Source organism: Budorcas taxicolor, chromosome 6 (genome assembly GCF_023091745.1).
Source record: "Budorcas taxicolor isolate Tak-1 chromosome 6, Takin1.1, whole genome shotgun sequence".
Lineage (NCBI taxonomy): Eukaryota > Metazoa > Chordata > Mammalia > Artiodactyla > Bovidae > Budorcas > Budorcas taxicolor.
The window spans coordinates 16,693,546-16,709,065 of NC_068915.1; the positions used below are offsets into that span (position 1 = coordinate 16,693,546).

General features: G+C 39.1%; 1 protein-coding gene across 1 annotated transcript in view; it reads left to right on the forward strand.

Moving 5' to 3' along the window:
- Positions 1 to 15,520, forward strand: part of COL25A1 (collagen type XXV alpha 1 chain) — a 504,028-nt gene that overhangs the window by 286,343 nt on the left and 202,165 nt on the right. The window contains exon 5 of the mRNA XM_052642063.1: positions 9,281 to 9,298. Within this exon, the coding sequence (XP_052498023.1) occupies positions 9,281 to 9,298 (18 nt within the window). The remainder of the gene's footprint in view (positions 1 to 9,280; positions 9,299 to 15,520) is intronic.

Genomic DNA, 15,520 nt, shown 5'->3' on the forward strand with positions numbered 1-15,520 from the left:
TCATATTCTTACTTCCTGTGGGTTAAATGCAATGGACTCTTTGCAGTCTTCATTTAATTCTCTTTTTGAAATTCTCTGCAATATGGGCTTTATCAAACTCACGTTTATTGTTATTGTTTTTCATTCTCTTCCTCCTCAGTTACCTTCTGGGGACTCTATTCCTGCCTTCCCCATAAAATGTTTATTTTTGTCTATGCAAGGATTCTTAACCTGGGATGAAAGATTTGCTAGAGAATCCATGGATGGACTTAAAATGTGTGTTTTGTGTGTGCAGAATATTAAGTGTTTGGTGTATGGATATGTCTAGCTAGAGCAGCTATATCTTTTATCCGATTCAAAGGAGAGTGCAGAATGACTGCTACTTGCTTCCTCTGGATTGTTGTTCAGTCGCTCAGTTGTGTCTGACATTTTTGCGATCCTGTGGACAGGCCAGGCTTTCCTGTCTTTTGCTGTCTCCTGAGGTTTGCTCAAACTCATGTCTGTTGAGGCCATCCAACCATCTTATCCTCTGTCGCCCCCTTCTCCTCTTGCCCTCAATCTTTTCCAGTATCACAGTTTTTCCAGTGAGTCAGCTCTTCATATCAGGTGGCCAAAGTATTGGAACTCAGCTTCACCTTCCAGTGAATATTCAGGGTTGATTTCCTTTAGAATTGACTGGTTTGACCTCCTTGCAGTCCAAGGGATTCTCAAGAGTCTTCTCCAGCACCACAGTTCAAAAGCATCAGTTCTTCAGTGCTCAGCCTTCTTTATAGTCCAACTCTGACATTCATACATGACTACTGGAAAAACCATGGACTTCCCTGGTGGCTTAGATGGTAAAGTGTCTGCCTACAACGTGGGAGACCTGGGTTTGATCTCTGGGTCGGGAAGATCCTCTGCAGAAGGAAATGGCAACCCACTCCAGTATCCTGGAGAATCCCCTGGATGGAGGAGACTGGTTGGCTACAGTCCATGGGGTCTCAAAGAGTCAGACACAACTGAGGGACTTCACTGGAAAAACCATAACTTTTGATTAGATGGACCTTTGTCAGCAAAATAGTGTCTCTGCTTTTGAATACGCTCTAGGTTTGTCATAGCTTTTCTGTTTTCGAAGTTGTGTGATTGGGAATGTTACCCAGCCTCTCTGCAACTTGGTTCGTTCAACTACAAATGATGGAAATGACCCCTAATTTGTAGGCTTATTGTAACGGAAATGTCATTCGTGGCGCTCTTGGTGCCTTGTGGGAGTCAGTAAGGAAGTTATAGTTGTTATGATACAGCCCCAAACACCTTGGTCCCTAAAGTACATAAGCTTCCGGGCTTGCAGAGCCTCTCCACCTGAATTTTGAAATAGGTTTTCATTTTTAGGGCTCTGTCTTACTGGAGCAAAAAGCATTATGTGACTCATGTATTATCAATTAGTTGACTCTGCTTTAATTAATTTATTAATGCAAACATGTAAGGCAGCTGCAGAGAGCATGAAGTCCATTTTTTGCACAATATTTAGAAAATTGGGCATTTACATAAATTTAATCAGACTGAGAGATGTTTACAAATTGGCTTCTCATATTATCTGGCACAATCAAAATAGCACACTTTAAAGATGTAATAAAATTGGGAGAAGCCAAATTATTCATTATACACAATTTAAGAAAAATTTGTTAGGCAGTAAAAATTGCCTCTATATTCTTTAAAAAGCATGTATTTTCAAAACAGTGGAAGCTGAGCAGGTGTCTCGACTCACATATATTCTATATGTTTATTGTATTCTATTAAATGTATGTTTGTCAACTTGTCATTTATTTACACCTTCCAGATTCCATGCCAGTTGGTGAAAGAACTTGGAGATGTAGTTTGTTTTAGAAGTTTGATACACATTTATATCCAAAATTATACATCCTTTAAATGGCTTTATAAAATAATACAGCTAAATCCCCAAGCCTAAATATTTTGGTCTGCAAAATTGCAGTTTCCCAACAAACTCAACTGAGCAGGAATCTCCAGTCTACATGAACCATGGCCTTCTATAGTTGGTTCTTGACTCTAGAACTCTCCTGCCCCTGTGTCTATGACAGCCCCATTCCTAGAAATGATGTGGGGCGTCCATAGAAGGTGAATTCAAAACGCTTACTTATTGAATTTTAAAGAATAGTTTGAAGAATTTTTCAAATTCTTCCAAGTAATTAAAAACACCCTGAATTGAGAAAGTTGGAAAATGGAATTCAAATCACTGACCTAGATCTTTGAGTGAATGAATCTACTATGGAAAAAATTTGGTTCTGTTTAAAAATTTCTGCAGTGAATTAGGTATAATGCTAAATATTTTTATGATCAAGACATGGGGCTAGAAAAATGTTGGGAAGTATAGAAAACTCTTAGGATAGAAATAATTGCTCATCATTCCACTACCAAGAAATAATTACCATTTTCATGTATTCTTTCTCTCTTCCTTCTTCTCTTCCTATCTTCTCCTCCCTCACCTCCTTCCTTGTTTCCCTCATTTTCTCTTTCTTTATTTCCTTCCTTCTTTCTTCATATAGATATATTTACAAACATATGTCTGAATAAATACATATATCTATATGCATGTAAAATTATACCCCAGAAAAATATATAATCTGCATTTTATATAATACAATATGAATAAATAAAATATATGAACTGTATAATTGGAATAACACTGTCTTATAATTGTTGTATCATAAGGAATTAATTGTGTGCGTGCTCAGTCGCTTCAGTCATGTCCGTCTCTTTGCGGATCCTATGGACTGTAGCCAACCCAACTCCTCCATCCATGGGATTCTCCAGGCAAGAATACTGGAATAGACTGCCATGCCCTCCTCCAGGGGAGCTTCCCCACCCAGGGATGGAACCCTCATCTCATGTCTCCTGCATTGCAGGCAGGTTCTTTACTACTAGCACCTCCTGGGAAGTCCTAAGAAATAATCATATATAGTCAAATATTTGTATAGAAATAAGTAGACACTGTTTATAGTAGCAAAATCTAAATCAACCTCAGTGGAATATTAAGCATTCAATATGTTTAAATATTGTAAATTAATGCATAAGTAGAATCCTTATCTTTCTTATGCTCTGTATGTGAAACTTTTAATGACAAAAAATGCACCTGATAAAATTCTTTACTTTTTTATGTTCCCACTATGACCATTTAATCATAAGATAAACATAGCATGGTGTTAGAAAAATAATAATGTTTTAAAATTATTGTGGGAAGGACATAATCTGCTTAAGTATGAGTAAATCTTTAAATAAATCATGTTATTTATTTATAAAAGGTAACCATCATGGAAGAAATCTTCCAAGTTGTGAATGAATTTTTGTTTCCTTTAAATTGAACCCAACAAAACCATCTCCATGTTCACTCTCACTTTCTCTCTTTTCTCTTTCAAATGAACAAGAAAGACATATCCACCAGGCTTGAGTCTATAGCTATTTTCCTCTTGCGTAGAATATGACTTTTCCTTCCCAGAATTAAAACCACAGAGGATTAAGTATTTTTCAAAAGAAAAGCTTAAATTGAAATATTCTTATCTAAGTAATATTATGTGACTGTGACTAAGGTAAGAATTATTAATATCTATCCTGCAGGGTAACACAACAGGCAGTATAAATTATGAATAATGTTTGTTTCAGCCAAGTATGTAAGAGTTCTTGGAAGCGTGAGCAGTTTACAGACACTGAGAGATTAGGCAGTCTTTGCAAAGCCATTTCTTAATGCACATAATCTGTATTGCTTTATTTCTTCAATTGTTTTTCTCTGTAGTTCATCATTCCCATGTAAATTTGTTTTTAAAATTAATAGACACTTTTTAATCTAAATTTGAATTAGTCGAATGAATTGTTGGTGTTGGTTTTATAGCCCATTTTGAATTGCCATGCTACAATGGTATAGCATTTTATAATTTGCAAAGTCATTTGATATAATATTCTCACATTAATTAGATACAGAGGCTTAATCAAACTAGGGAGTGATTGTTCTTCAAGATATCAGTCTCATGTGTTTTGTCCTAAGGCACATAGGTGGGTGTCTAAACTTCCCCTGACACCCTTGCAGGCTTCTGCCTTAGCTCCATCTCTGGCATCTGAAGAAGATTCCAGTGAGGGAGGAGACTTCCTCTTCAACATAGATGTGTTTATTTGCATGAGCAGAAGCCAAGAGTTTAAGAAGTTATATTTTGAAAATACAACTCTGAAATGTAAGGATAGCCAACTTTCTAATGATTCTCTAAAAATACTGTAACCAATTTGAGGACCAGTCAAAATATTCTCACCTTTCAGCAATTCAGTGATTGTTTCCAAAGCACCTTGTAACTTAGGCACTGGGGTGTCAGGGATTAAATGTGAATAGACTCACAGGATGAGCAAGAGTCCTGCTTCCTGGTGATGCAAATGTAGAGTACACATATTCTGCTTACTGGCACAGACTTTAGGTCAACCTGCGACTCAGGAAAGGTTAAGGGATCCCGCTGACATGGTTCTACATGAGTGCGTGCGTGTGCGTGCTGTCGCTTCAGTCGGGTCTGACTCTGTGCGACCCTAGGGACTGCAGCCTGCCAGGCTCCTCTGTCCATGGTAAACTCCAGGCAAGAATACTGGCATGGGTTGCTGTGCCCAGCTCCAGGGGGTCTTCCCGACCCAGATATTGAATTCACGTCTCTTAAGTCTGCCTGCATGGGCAGACAGGTTCTTAACCACTAGTGCCACCTGGGAAGCCTGATGGTTCCTGTGATAGGATTGCAATTGGTCCACAGAATGGCTGCCACCAGAATAATCCTGTTGCCAACTGAAACAATCTGAAGCTTTACCTGCATGCTTGCTTCATGTGCTCTTTTCTCCTGAAAAGAAAAATAAACTGGACATCTGAATATGTGGATTTGAACATTTTCAAGAGGTGATGAAGTTACGATGATCATCTTCAAATGATCTTTTTAGACTGTAAAGGTTTGAAAGTACAAAAGCATAGAAATGATTATTAAAAAAAATTTTTTTTTTCAGTTCAAGACAGTGAAATAAACTGAATTTGAGTACACTAACAGTGATAGTCAAGCTTAGGTTTCTTAATGCTGCTATTGCTATTGTTAAGTAACTTCAGTCGTGTCCGGCTCTGTGCGACCCCATAGACGGCAGCCCACCAGGCTCCCCTGTCCCTGGGATTCTCCAGGCAAGAACATTGGAGTGGGTTGCCATTTCCTTCTCCAGTGCATGAAAGTGAAAGGTGAAAGTGAAGTCGCTCAGTGATGTCCTACTTAGCGACCCCATGGACTGCAGCCTACCAGGCTCCTCCATTCATGGGATTTTCCAGGCAAGAGGACTGGAGTGGGGTGCCATTGATTCTAAGTTAAGTGCTTTCTAATTACCTTGAAGCAGAGGGAACACCTTTTAGAGGTTCATGAACAATCATCCTCAAGTTCTTATAACTGAAAGTAATTTTATTTAAAACTTATCACTGTAAAACTGTATGTGGGTCTGATATCCTAATCAGTATTTCAAAGTAAGATGGTATGTGACAGTACAAATTCTGTGTGCCTTTCTGTGCACGTGCTAACGGAAAAATGGCATTTGTCCCATCGGAGAAAGAATGACCCGAATCACCAGCCATAAAAAAAGTACCATGTGGTGAAACTAATTGCCTCAGTCAAAAATCTAAATGACTTGGTTGATTTAGAAAAGAGTGTTAGTACTTTCTGGCAACCATAGTTGTGATAACAGCCTGGCAAAAACTGGTTAATACTGCTCCTTAATTGCCTGAAGTGACAATACATACTCCAGCGATATGTCTTCTTGTTTATCACGTTCCATCTTGGTTTACTTGCCTCACGAAACTTTTAACTTGCTTTGAACACTTTTCTGTCAAGCGTCAGCTACTGGCTGATTGTTTTCCGCCATGCTGTTCTGATTACCACGTTTTCAAGTCAGCTTTGCCTGCTGTTTCTTTTTCTTCATGCTGGTGCCTTAGCTGCCTTGAGGGCATTGCACTGAGCTGTTGACGTCCGGTAAATCAGCAACTCCATTCTCCATCTTTAAATGTCTGGCCTAAACTTCAGTATTTCTGTGATTTAACTACTTCTCTTGGCATGGCTCCTGATTATGCTAGATTGTACTCTTTGGGTTTTTATATTTATAGAAGCATTTTGATGATTCACTTGGGGGAAAAAGGTCCTTTTCAGCCATTTTTAAAGATTCAACTTAAAAGTTTTATTTGCTAACCTTCATCATAATTTTTAACTCCTCAGAGTGCATTTTAGAAAACCAAAAGAAATTCACTTTCACTTTTGATTGCTAATAATATTCACTACCTATGAGTTAGAACAGACTTGAAAATGATCCGCTAGTGTATGAAAACACTTGTACCACTCAGTGAACTGCTCAGCGGCAACAAAGAAATTCCGAGACACTTCTTTGGATGATTTGTCTGTGAAGACGTCTTCGTCACAGTGTCTTGGATCACCAAGGATATTTCCGAGATGCCCTTCTGGGGCTCTTGCCTGCTCTCTATGCTCTGCTCTCCATGGGGGAACTTAACACTTCCACACCCTCTGAAACCTCTCCTCCAACACTTCACTCACTTAGCCAGACGGCTTTACTACCATGACTGCCAGATTCCAGCTGCTGGACTGCTTTCTTATAGGTGTTCACTAGGAGACACCTGGTATTCTAGGTGTCTCCAGGTGAATAGCTTGTTGCATCACACTGAGTTAAGGAGACCTGGTGTAGGCAGCCCTGGAATCTTGTGTACGATACGTAAGACTTACATTGTGTAAGGATGTAAAACGTCCCATGTTTTAGGGAGGTTGCCAAATTTGCCATTTAGTTTGCATTGTTTTTCTGGGAATCCTCTCTGTCAACCCACTTCCATCTCTCTTTTTCACATTCCCCACCCTGCACATATACACATACATATACACACACCAAACACACCTCAAATTCATATTTGACTTTAGGGTAATCTGAGGTCCCTGGTGCTGTATATGTTCCAGTGCCTATATAAAAGTCAACTTTTTATCTTTACCATCATTTACTATTTGTTCTCACTATCACTGATAAAAAGTTCATAATGCAGTGTATATTTGTGCAGTTTATACAAACATTGTGCTAAAAGTCATTTGTTAAATGTAATGGCAGAAATGCTAGTTTTTAAAGATAGACAAGAAAAGCCTGTAATTTGTAAAACAACCATAGGTATGAAAAAATCTCAGCAATGATGCTAAAATATATGCCTTTGAAGAAATTCTTTGTGATTTTAGAGATGTCTACATTTTAGTCTTTAACCATGTGAGAGAGGTACTTTATTCTGAGGTTCTGTAAAAGGTTCATGGTCACGTTTCAGAGTGTGCATTAGCTTAAAAGTTTGGAAAGATCAAAAGCGTAAAGCGTCCAGAGGAAGAGTGATAATGCAAGAGCTAGTGAGCAGGTACTGTAATTTCATCCATTATGCAGATCTGGAAGATCCATATTTATATGTAGATGAACAGCCCTGTACTTATAGGTTCTCCATGTTTAGAGCTGATGTGAGAACTGTTTGCTACCCTCAAGAACCTTTGCTGACCCCGTTTCTGTACAGGTATCAGTTAAGAGGCTGGGTGCCCTCTGGCCCTAGGTCTTCATCTGGAAGCAAAGATTCAAGCTGTTGCAGCCTGGGAGTACCTGGGAGGTTTAGTGTCCACTCAAGTTAAGCGTGCTCTGGGACCGTGCTGATCTCAGTTAAGTCTGCGTGCAGCTCTGCGTTTAAACTTCCAGAGTGAAAGGCAAAATGGCCTGCTACAAAATGTTTGAACTTTGGAATCAGTTTGGATTTAAAGTTTGCCCTTTTTGCCCATAGGCTGTGTGATTTTTAGCTTATTTCTATGAGTTGGTGATCTCCTGGTGGTTCAGACCATAAAGCATCTACCCGCAATGCGGGAGACCCGGGTTCAATCCTGGGTCAGGAAGATCCCCTGGAGAAGGAAATGGCAACCCACTCCAGTACTCTTGCCTAGAAAATCCCATGGATGGAGGAGCCTGGTGGGCTACAGTCTATGGGGTCGCGAAGAGTTGGACGCGACTGAGCGACTTCACTTTTCCATGAGTCTCAGTTTCTTCATTTATAAAATGCAGGACAGTTATAATAAATGGAATAACAGATCCAAATTTGCCTGGGACTGTAAGGAATGAATGAATGGTATTTTCTTATCCCTCTGCATCACTAAAGAGTCAGGGGTGGGGTGAGTCACATCCACAGTAGCTTGGTATAACTCCCCTTCCTGGTTTGATAGATAAAATCTAGACAAAGCTCTTGGATCTGTTCTATCACCAGTCAGTTAGAGAATGTGTGCCTAGAGGAATTCCAAGTCTGAAGAGAAGCTGAAAGAGAAGGAAAGAGTCTTCTCTGGGAGTTGTATTACTCTTTGTTTTTTGTGTGTAATACTCAGTGGCACACAGGTGAAATAATGAGATTATACATTATTTACTTTTTAAGATTCCCTAATTCAGTGTGAACTTTTTCTTTCATCTCATCTATGCAAAATCCAACTGGAGATTTGAAGAAGATGATGTATAATCAATACTTTTATTCACAGGTGGTTTTCCTTTAGTAAGAAGCACTTGTAGTTATGCTGTTTTGAAATTTTTATTAGTTTAAGCAACAAGAAAGTGACATTCAAAAAAAATCTGATTGACCAGAGGTTACATAATCTTGTTTGTATGAGGAGTTATGATGCACTTTAACTGAGCCAAAGACCTCTCATATTCTTTTAAAATGCCCTTAGGTTAGATTATGCAGAATAATAGATAGATGTTTAGTTTTTAATAGACTTAAAATATTATTGAAACAATGAGAAATGTAAGGAGTTGGTGAATTCTAAAATTAAACAGCTGCCTTTTTTTTCTTCTCTCTGTGCCATCTCTGAATATGTAGCTCATAATAATAATGTGCTAGAAGAGCCTCCCTTTATGTAACCCATTATTCTAATGATAATAACTTCATTATTATCATGTGAGATGTATTTCACCCTCTGCCTTTTCTTTCTCCATTTTAATTCTAGAGCATAGTAAAATTCTTGAGTCATTTTGGAGTTACATATAACAGATATAACATCAAGATTTTAGATAGATAGCATAGAGTAAAAATATTAAGAAATAACTTTATTAAAACACGAAGTGAAATTGTCTGTAGTTAGGTATTATAATTTTCAGAAATATTTTGAAAACATGTTCGGAACTAGTTTAAGTTTTGATACTGAAAATATTCACTTAAGAAGCAATTTTGTAACTATTTTCCTTTTTTTCTCCTTTTCAATTGCAGGGTCAGCCTGGTCCTCAGGTAAGTGAACACTTTTTCTTCTCACAAATTAATTTCAATTTAGGATTTTCCCAGCCTAGAGGTTTTGCAATTCTTTTCAAAGCATATAAAAAAGCTATGAACCAGTAATCATGACACCACCCAGTGGACCAAATATTTCCCAGGAGTAAATCTTTGGGGCCTCTTCAGGATTGCGTGAGTCATATCAGCTGTTGGGCCAGATGGCAAGTTTAACAATGCACTATCATATAAAGCAAGACTCTTTAATAGATCTGAGACAGTGCCACAGGGCTTTAATGTAAGATAAAATGACTTAGTAGTAGATGTTGGGTAGGAACTGGTTGGCGTTAGGTACTGATTCATCATTACTGATACATTGTCGTCAATCTATTTAGATTACCATCCTATCAACTAATTTTGATTTATTATAGATTGATATTTAATTTGTTCTACATTTCCTTTTTTTAAACTTTTAAAAATTTATTTTTAATTGGGGGAAAATTACTTTAATGTTGTGTTGGTTTCTGCCGTACAGCAGTGCAAATCAGCCATAATTGAATGTATATCAACTCCCTCCCCTCCCTATATTTTCAGTATAAACTAACTGCTGAAGACATGATCTATCATTATGAATGCAGTTAGCAGACAATATTTTGAGCCCTAAATCACAGTGAAGAAAATGAGGAAATATTATGAAGGGGAGGAATGTGTATAAAGATGAAACACACAGAAGAAGAGAGTTGTCAGAAATGAACAGTCAATAAAAAACCCTCAGTGTTAGCAATTATTATAGTGAGTAGGAAACCAGAGAGAAGAAAATGCCATTATTAATGTTTTACCTCTAACACCATAATACCTGTAAATAAAATAGTTGTTTATTGAGTTCCCTTTTTGTCTCTTTCCCCTCGATATGCTGAATACTATTTCTGTCCTAGATTGTTTCCTAAATAAGTGATTTTCACAAATAAGTGTAGCCAATGCCGCAAACTGTCTATTATGTGCTGATTCTCCTACTAGACCATAATATATTTATATTTTATGAGCTTTGAATATAAGGATATTCAGTCCATTCTATAAGGATAACCAGTCCATTCTGAAGGAGATCAGCCCTGGGATTTCTTTGGAAGGAATGATGCTAAAGCTGAAACTCCAGTACTTTGGCCACCTCATGAGAAGAGTTGACTCATTGGAAAAGTCTCTGATGCTGGGAGGGATTGGGGGCAGGAGGAGAAAGGGACGACAGAGGATGAGATGGCTGGATGGCATCACGGACTCGATGGACGTGAGTCTGAGTGAACTCTGGGAGTTGGTGATGGACAGGGAGGCCTGGCGTGCTGCGATTTATGGGGTCGCAAAGAGTCGGACACGACTGAGCGACTGAACTGAACTGAACTGAACAAAACAAACAACACCCCCCCCCCTCCCCAGTAGAATATTCCTTTTCACACTACTTATGAGAAATAGCTTGAGAAATAATTAATTTATTGTGTTAGTCACTCAGTCATGCTCGACTCTGCGATCCCATGGACTGCAGCCCACCAGGCTCCTCTGTCCATGGGGATTTTCCAGGCAAGGATACTGGAGTGGGTTGCCATTTCCTTCTCCAGGTGATCTTCCCAACCCAGGGATCAAACCTGGGTCTCCTGCATTGCAGGCAGATTCTTTCCCGAGTGAGCTACTCATTATTCACAATAATGAATACTCTCATTGTTTATAATTTTCACTTTAAAGAAAAATATTTATTGGAGTATAGTTATTTACAATATTGTGTTAGTTTCAGGTGTACAGCAAAGTGAATCAGTTATGCATACACACATATCCACTCTTTTATAGATTATTTTCCCACATATACCATTACAGCGTACTGAGCAGAGTTCCCAGTGCTATATGACAGAGCCTTATTAGCTATATATTTTATAGATAGTAGTATGTAGTATAGTAGTATGCCATTGATCCAAGATCCAACCAGTCCATCCTAAAGGAAATCGACCCTGAATATTCATTGAAAGGACTGAAGCTGAAGCTCCAATACTTTGGCCACCTGATGCAAAGAGCTGACTCACTGGAAAAGACCCTGATGTCGGGAAAGATTGAAGGCAGGAGAAGGGGGCAACAGAGGATGAGATGGTTGAATGGCATCATCAACTCAATGGACATGAGTCTGAGCAAACTCTGGGAGATGGTGAAGAACAGGGAAGCCTGGCCTACTGCAGTGCTGGTGTTGCAGAGGTGGACATGACTGAGCAACATAATGTATATGTCAGTTCCAGCCTCCCAATTTATCCCTCCTTCCTTTACCCCTTGGTAAACATGTTTGTTTTCAATGTCTGTGACTCCTATTTTGCAAATAAGTTCATTTTTACCCTTCTTTTTTGGATTGCACAAGTAAATGACATTATACGATGTTTGTTTTTCGATATCTGTCTTACTTCATTCAGTATTACAACCTCTGGGTCCATCTGTGTTGCTGCAAATGGCATTATTTTGTTCTTAATTTTCACTCTTATGTTCTAAGTAATCTCAGGCTAATTACTAGAGGGAAAAAAAAACCCATGAAAGAAAGTCATAGTTTCTTCCGTAAATTCGAAACTGCTACGTTATAATGAGATGAAAACAAAGTAAAAGCTGCTTTGCATGCTTTATTTTATTTACTGCTTACAACAGCCCTGAAAGTAATATTATCCTAGATCTAGATCTAAGAGATATATATTTTTGATCCCTTCTTATTCTGTATATATATTGGGCTTCCCAGGTGGTGAAGTGGTAAAGAATTTGCCTGCCAATTCAGGAGATGCTAGAGATACAGGTTCAATCCCTGAGTCGGGAAGATCCCCTGGAGTAGAAACTGGCAACCCATACCAGTAATCTTGCCTGAAAAATTCCATGGACAGAGGAGCCTAGTGGACTACGGTCCTTGGATTGCAGAGAGTTGGACGTGACTGAGCACATACAGACATTCTGTACATATCTTTATCTATATGTGTATCTGTGTCTGTGAACCTGTGAGAACTATATACACACACAACCTATGAGAACCTATGAAAAACAGTGCAGAGCTTGCCTTAGAACTGCCCTGCTGCAGGGCAGGAAAGCTGATGTGTTTAATCACTGATTTCCCATTCTTCACTGGTGAAAGCTGTACCTGGGTGTTAACTCCCTGGCACTTCTGGCCTACCCTAGAAGGTATAACACACTCCAGCTGTTCAAGGAATGCAGGAAGCCATAGGAACATATGGGATTTGCATTCTAGCACAGTCTTGGAGAGAGGCAGCGGCGTGTGTTGGCACGTACATCTGCTACAACATTCAAGTGCTAATGTCCTATAGACGAAATAGAGAGGAAAACTCAGATAGGGCTATAAGGACTTAGAAGACTGGACAGAAAGACAGCATGAAAAGCACAACGAGGCATTAAAGAGGATGGCTATAAAAGAAGAACATGGGGAAAAAACAACATAGTCATAAAAAATTTTGAATGCACAGCCACAGTGAATGAGCAAATGAAGGATGATAAACCAGTACAGGAAGCCAAGAATAGTCAGCACCAGGAACATCTATGAAGGGCTCATGGTAGCTGAAATTTGAAAGTGTATCATGGCACTTTAAGAAGCCAAGAGATACCCCCACATTGTGTTTCTACACCATAGGCAAAGAGTTTTGTTGCTACGTCCCCAAGGAAAGATCTGACCTTCTTCTTATTCCTATATCATTATAGTATTTTGCAAAAGAAACTTCCAATTTAGATTTTAAATTAGAGAATTGTTAATGAAGTTTCCACTTAGTACTAGATGATTATTAACTGCTTGTTACTCATATGCAAATGTTTATGTCAATTAGCGTTTTCTTGCATAGGCTGAACATTGCCATATGATCTTATTCACATTTCTGTATGATGTAAAACTCTTAGAAAAACTCAGTACTCTTTCTTTGATATCACACATTATTTAATAAGGACTTCCAGATTAATAGGGTTTTATTTTGCAGACCAGTGGTAAAAAGGGAAAATATCTATCATCAAGGAGTTCTGATCATCTTCCTAAGAGTGAAGACGGCTTGGATGGACTTAGATTGTTAAAAAATTGCAAAGACTAGAAAGCTAAATAGTAGTGAACTCTGTTACAGTAACAGTATGAAATTGAATACGAAAATGGGCCTTAGGGAAAAGAGGTGAATCTATGCATTTACCTAAATGGGTGAGAAAATGGTTCTTGACAAGGGAAATGAGATGGTGAAAGGATATTAGAAAGAAAACAAAAAAAGCCAGTTCTAGCAGCTGTGGTTAAGATGGGACTAGAGGCAGGGGAATGAATGGAGAGGATATTGCTTTGAATCCACTGAATCAGAGGAAATCAAATTCTTGGAGAGGAAAAGGGATGGGTTAGAGTAAATAATGTCACAGAAACTTGAAAAAAGCAATTGGGTAGAAAAAGAAAAAAAAAATGTGACAACAGAGAGTAAAGGAAGAAAGACGGGGAAGAAATGATAAAACAGATGAACATTTATATTTCAAACTAGAGGTAATGGGAGTTATTCAGGGGTGGGGCAAAGTTAATCTGTTGAAATGAAAGTCACCCTGATGTTTTTTATTAATCCGTATTGACATAATTCAGTTCAATAACTCGTGTCTATTTTGCCTCTATTAGGTACAAGGCTGTGAAATTGTAGTGAACAAGACAGACTCACTTTCTGTCCTTTTGATAGTTCTTTTAATAATAATAGTCAAGTAGAGTGTGAAAGTTCTGTCAGTCCTGCAGACCCACCATTCTGAGGATGACTTTAATCATACCTGCAAGTCCTACTCTGTGTTTGCACATCTGCTTAATCCCCAGGTTCTGTGGGACTTTGACATGAGGCATTTAAGAAAGCCTTTTTCCTACCCACACAGGTGAACCAACATCAGTGCCATTGCTCTAAAAAGTGTTGTCCTCATGCCGTGCCTTATCCTCATAATGGGATTCTGCCCAGATCCAGGCACCCCGTTCTGATGACTTGAGTCCTTTCCCAGCTCCACGAGTCTACACTGTTTTCCATTACCACCTTCATCCAAGGTCTTCCTTTTCCTTTCTTCTCTACTGCTGGGCTGCCCTGGTGGCTCAGCGGTAAAGAATCCACCTGCAATGCAGAAGATGAAGGAGATATGGGGTTTGATCCCTGGGTTGGAAATGGCAACCCACTCCAATATTCTTGTCTGGAGAATCCCATGGACAGGGAGCCTGGTGGGCTACAGTACATAGAGTTGCAAAGAGTCAGACACGACGGAAGCGACTTAGCCCCCACGCACCCTGGGTGTGAAGAATCATGGTGTGTATACTCTGTGCAGCCTTGCTAGTGGCTGACTGAACAGGTCGATGCCTCTAGCTCACTGCCTGCTTGACAGGACTCTCTATTTCTATTTCTCTTGACCCGGAATCCCTCTTGCCATTCCGTACACTGTACAGACATGCCTGTTGCCTGGCCTGTCACTGCTGCAAAGGAGCTGAGTCAAAAAAGTGGACATTTAGGTTTTCCTATCCCTGTAGTGGAGTCATCAAGTGGGAAGTAAGTGTAGCATCAACCAGTATCAACGTATATATGTTTTCCAGACAAAGTTTTTTCTATCATGGTTCTTATTATGTCATTATTCTGACTCACAAACTTTGAATCTCAGTATGATTACCATTTAGACTGTGTAAAAAAGATATTGAGAAGAGGTGGCAGGAATACACAGAAGAACTGTACAAAAAGATCTTCGCGACCAAGATAATCACGATGGTGTGATCACTCATCTAGAGCCAGACATCCTGGAATGTGAAGTCAAGTGGGCCTTAGAAAGCATTACTATGAACAAAGCTAGTGGAAGTGATGGAATTCCAGTTGAGCTATTTCAAATCCTGAAAGATGATGCTGTGGATATGCTGCACTCAATATGCCAGCAAATTTGGAAAACTCAGCAGCGGCCACAGGACTGGAAAAGGTCAGTTTTCATTCTAATCCCAAAGAAAGGCAATGCCAAAGAATGCTCAAACTACTGTACAATTGCAATTGCACTCATCTCACATGCTAGTAAAGTAATGCTCAAAATTCTCCAAGCCAGGCTTCAGCAATACGTGAACCGTGAACTTCCAGATGTCCAAGCTGGTTTTAGAAACGGCAGAGGAACCAGAGATCAAATTGCCAACATCTGCTGGATCATGGGAAAAAGGAAGAGAGTTCCAGGAAAACATCTCTTTCTGCTTTATTGACTATGCCAAAGCCTTTGACTGTG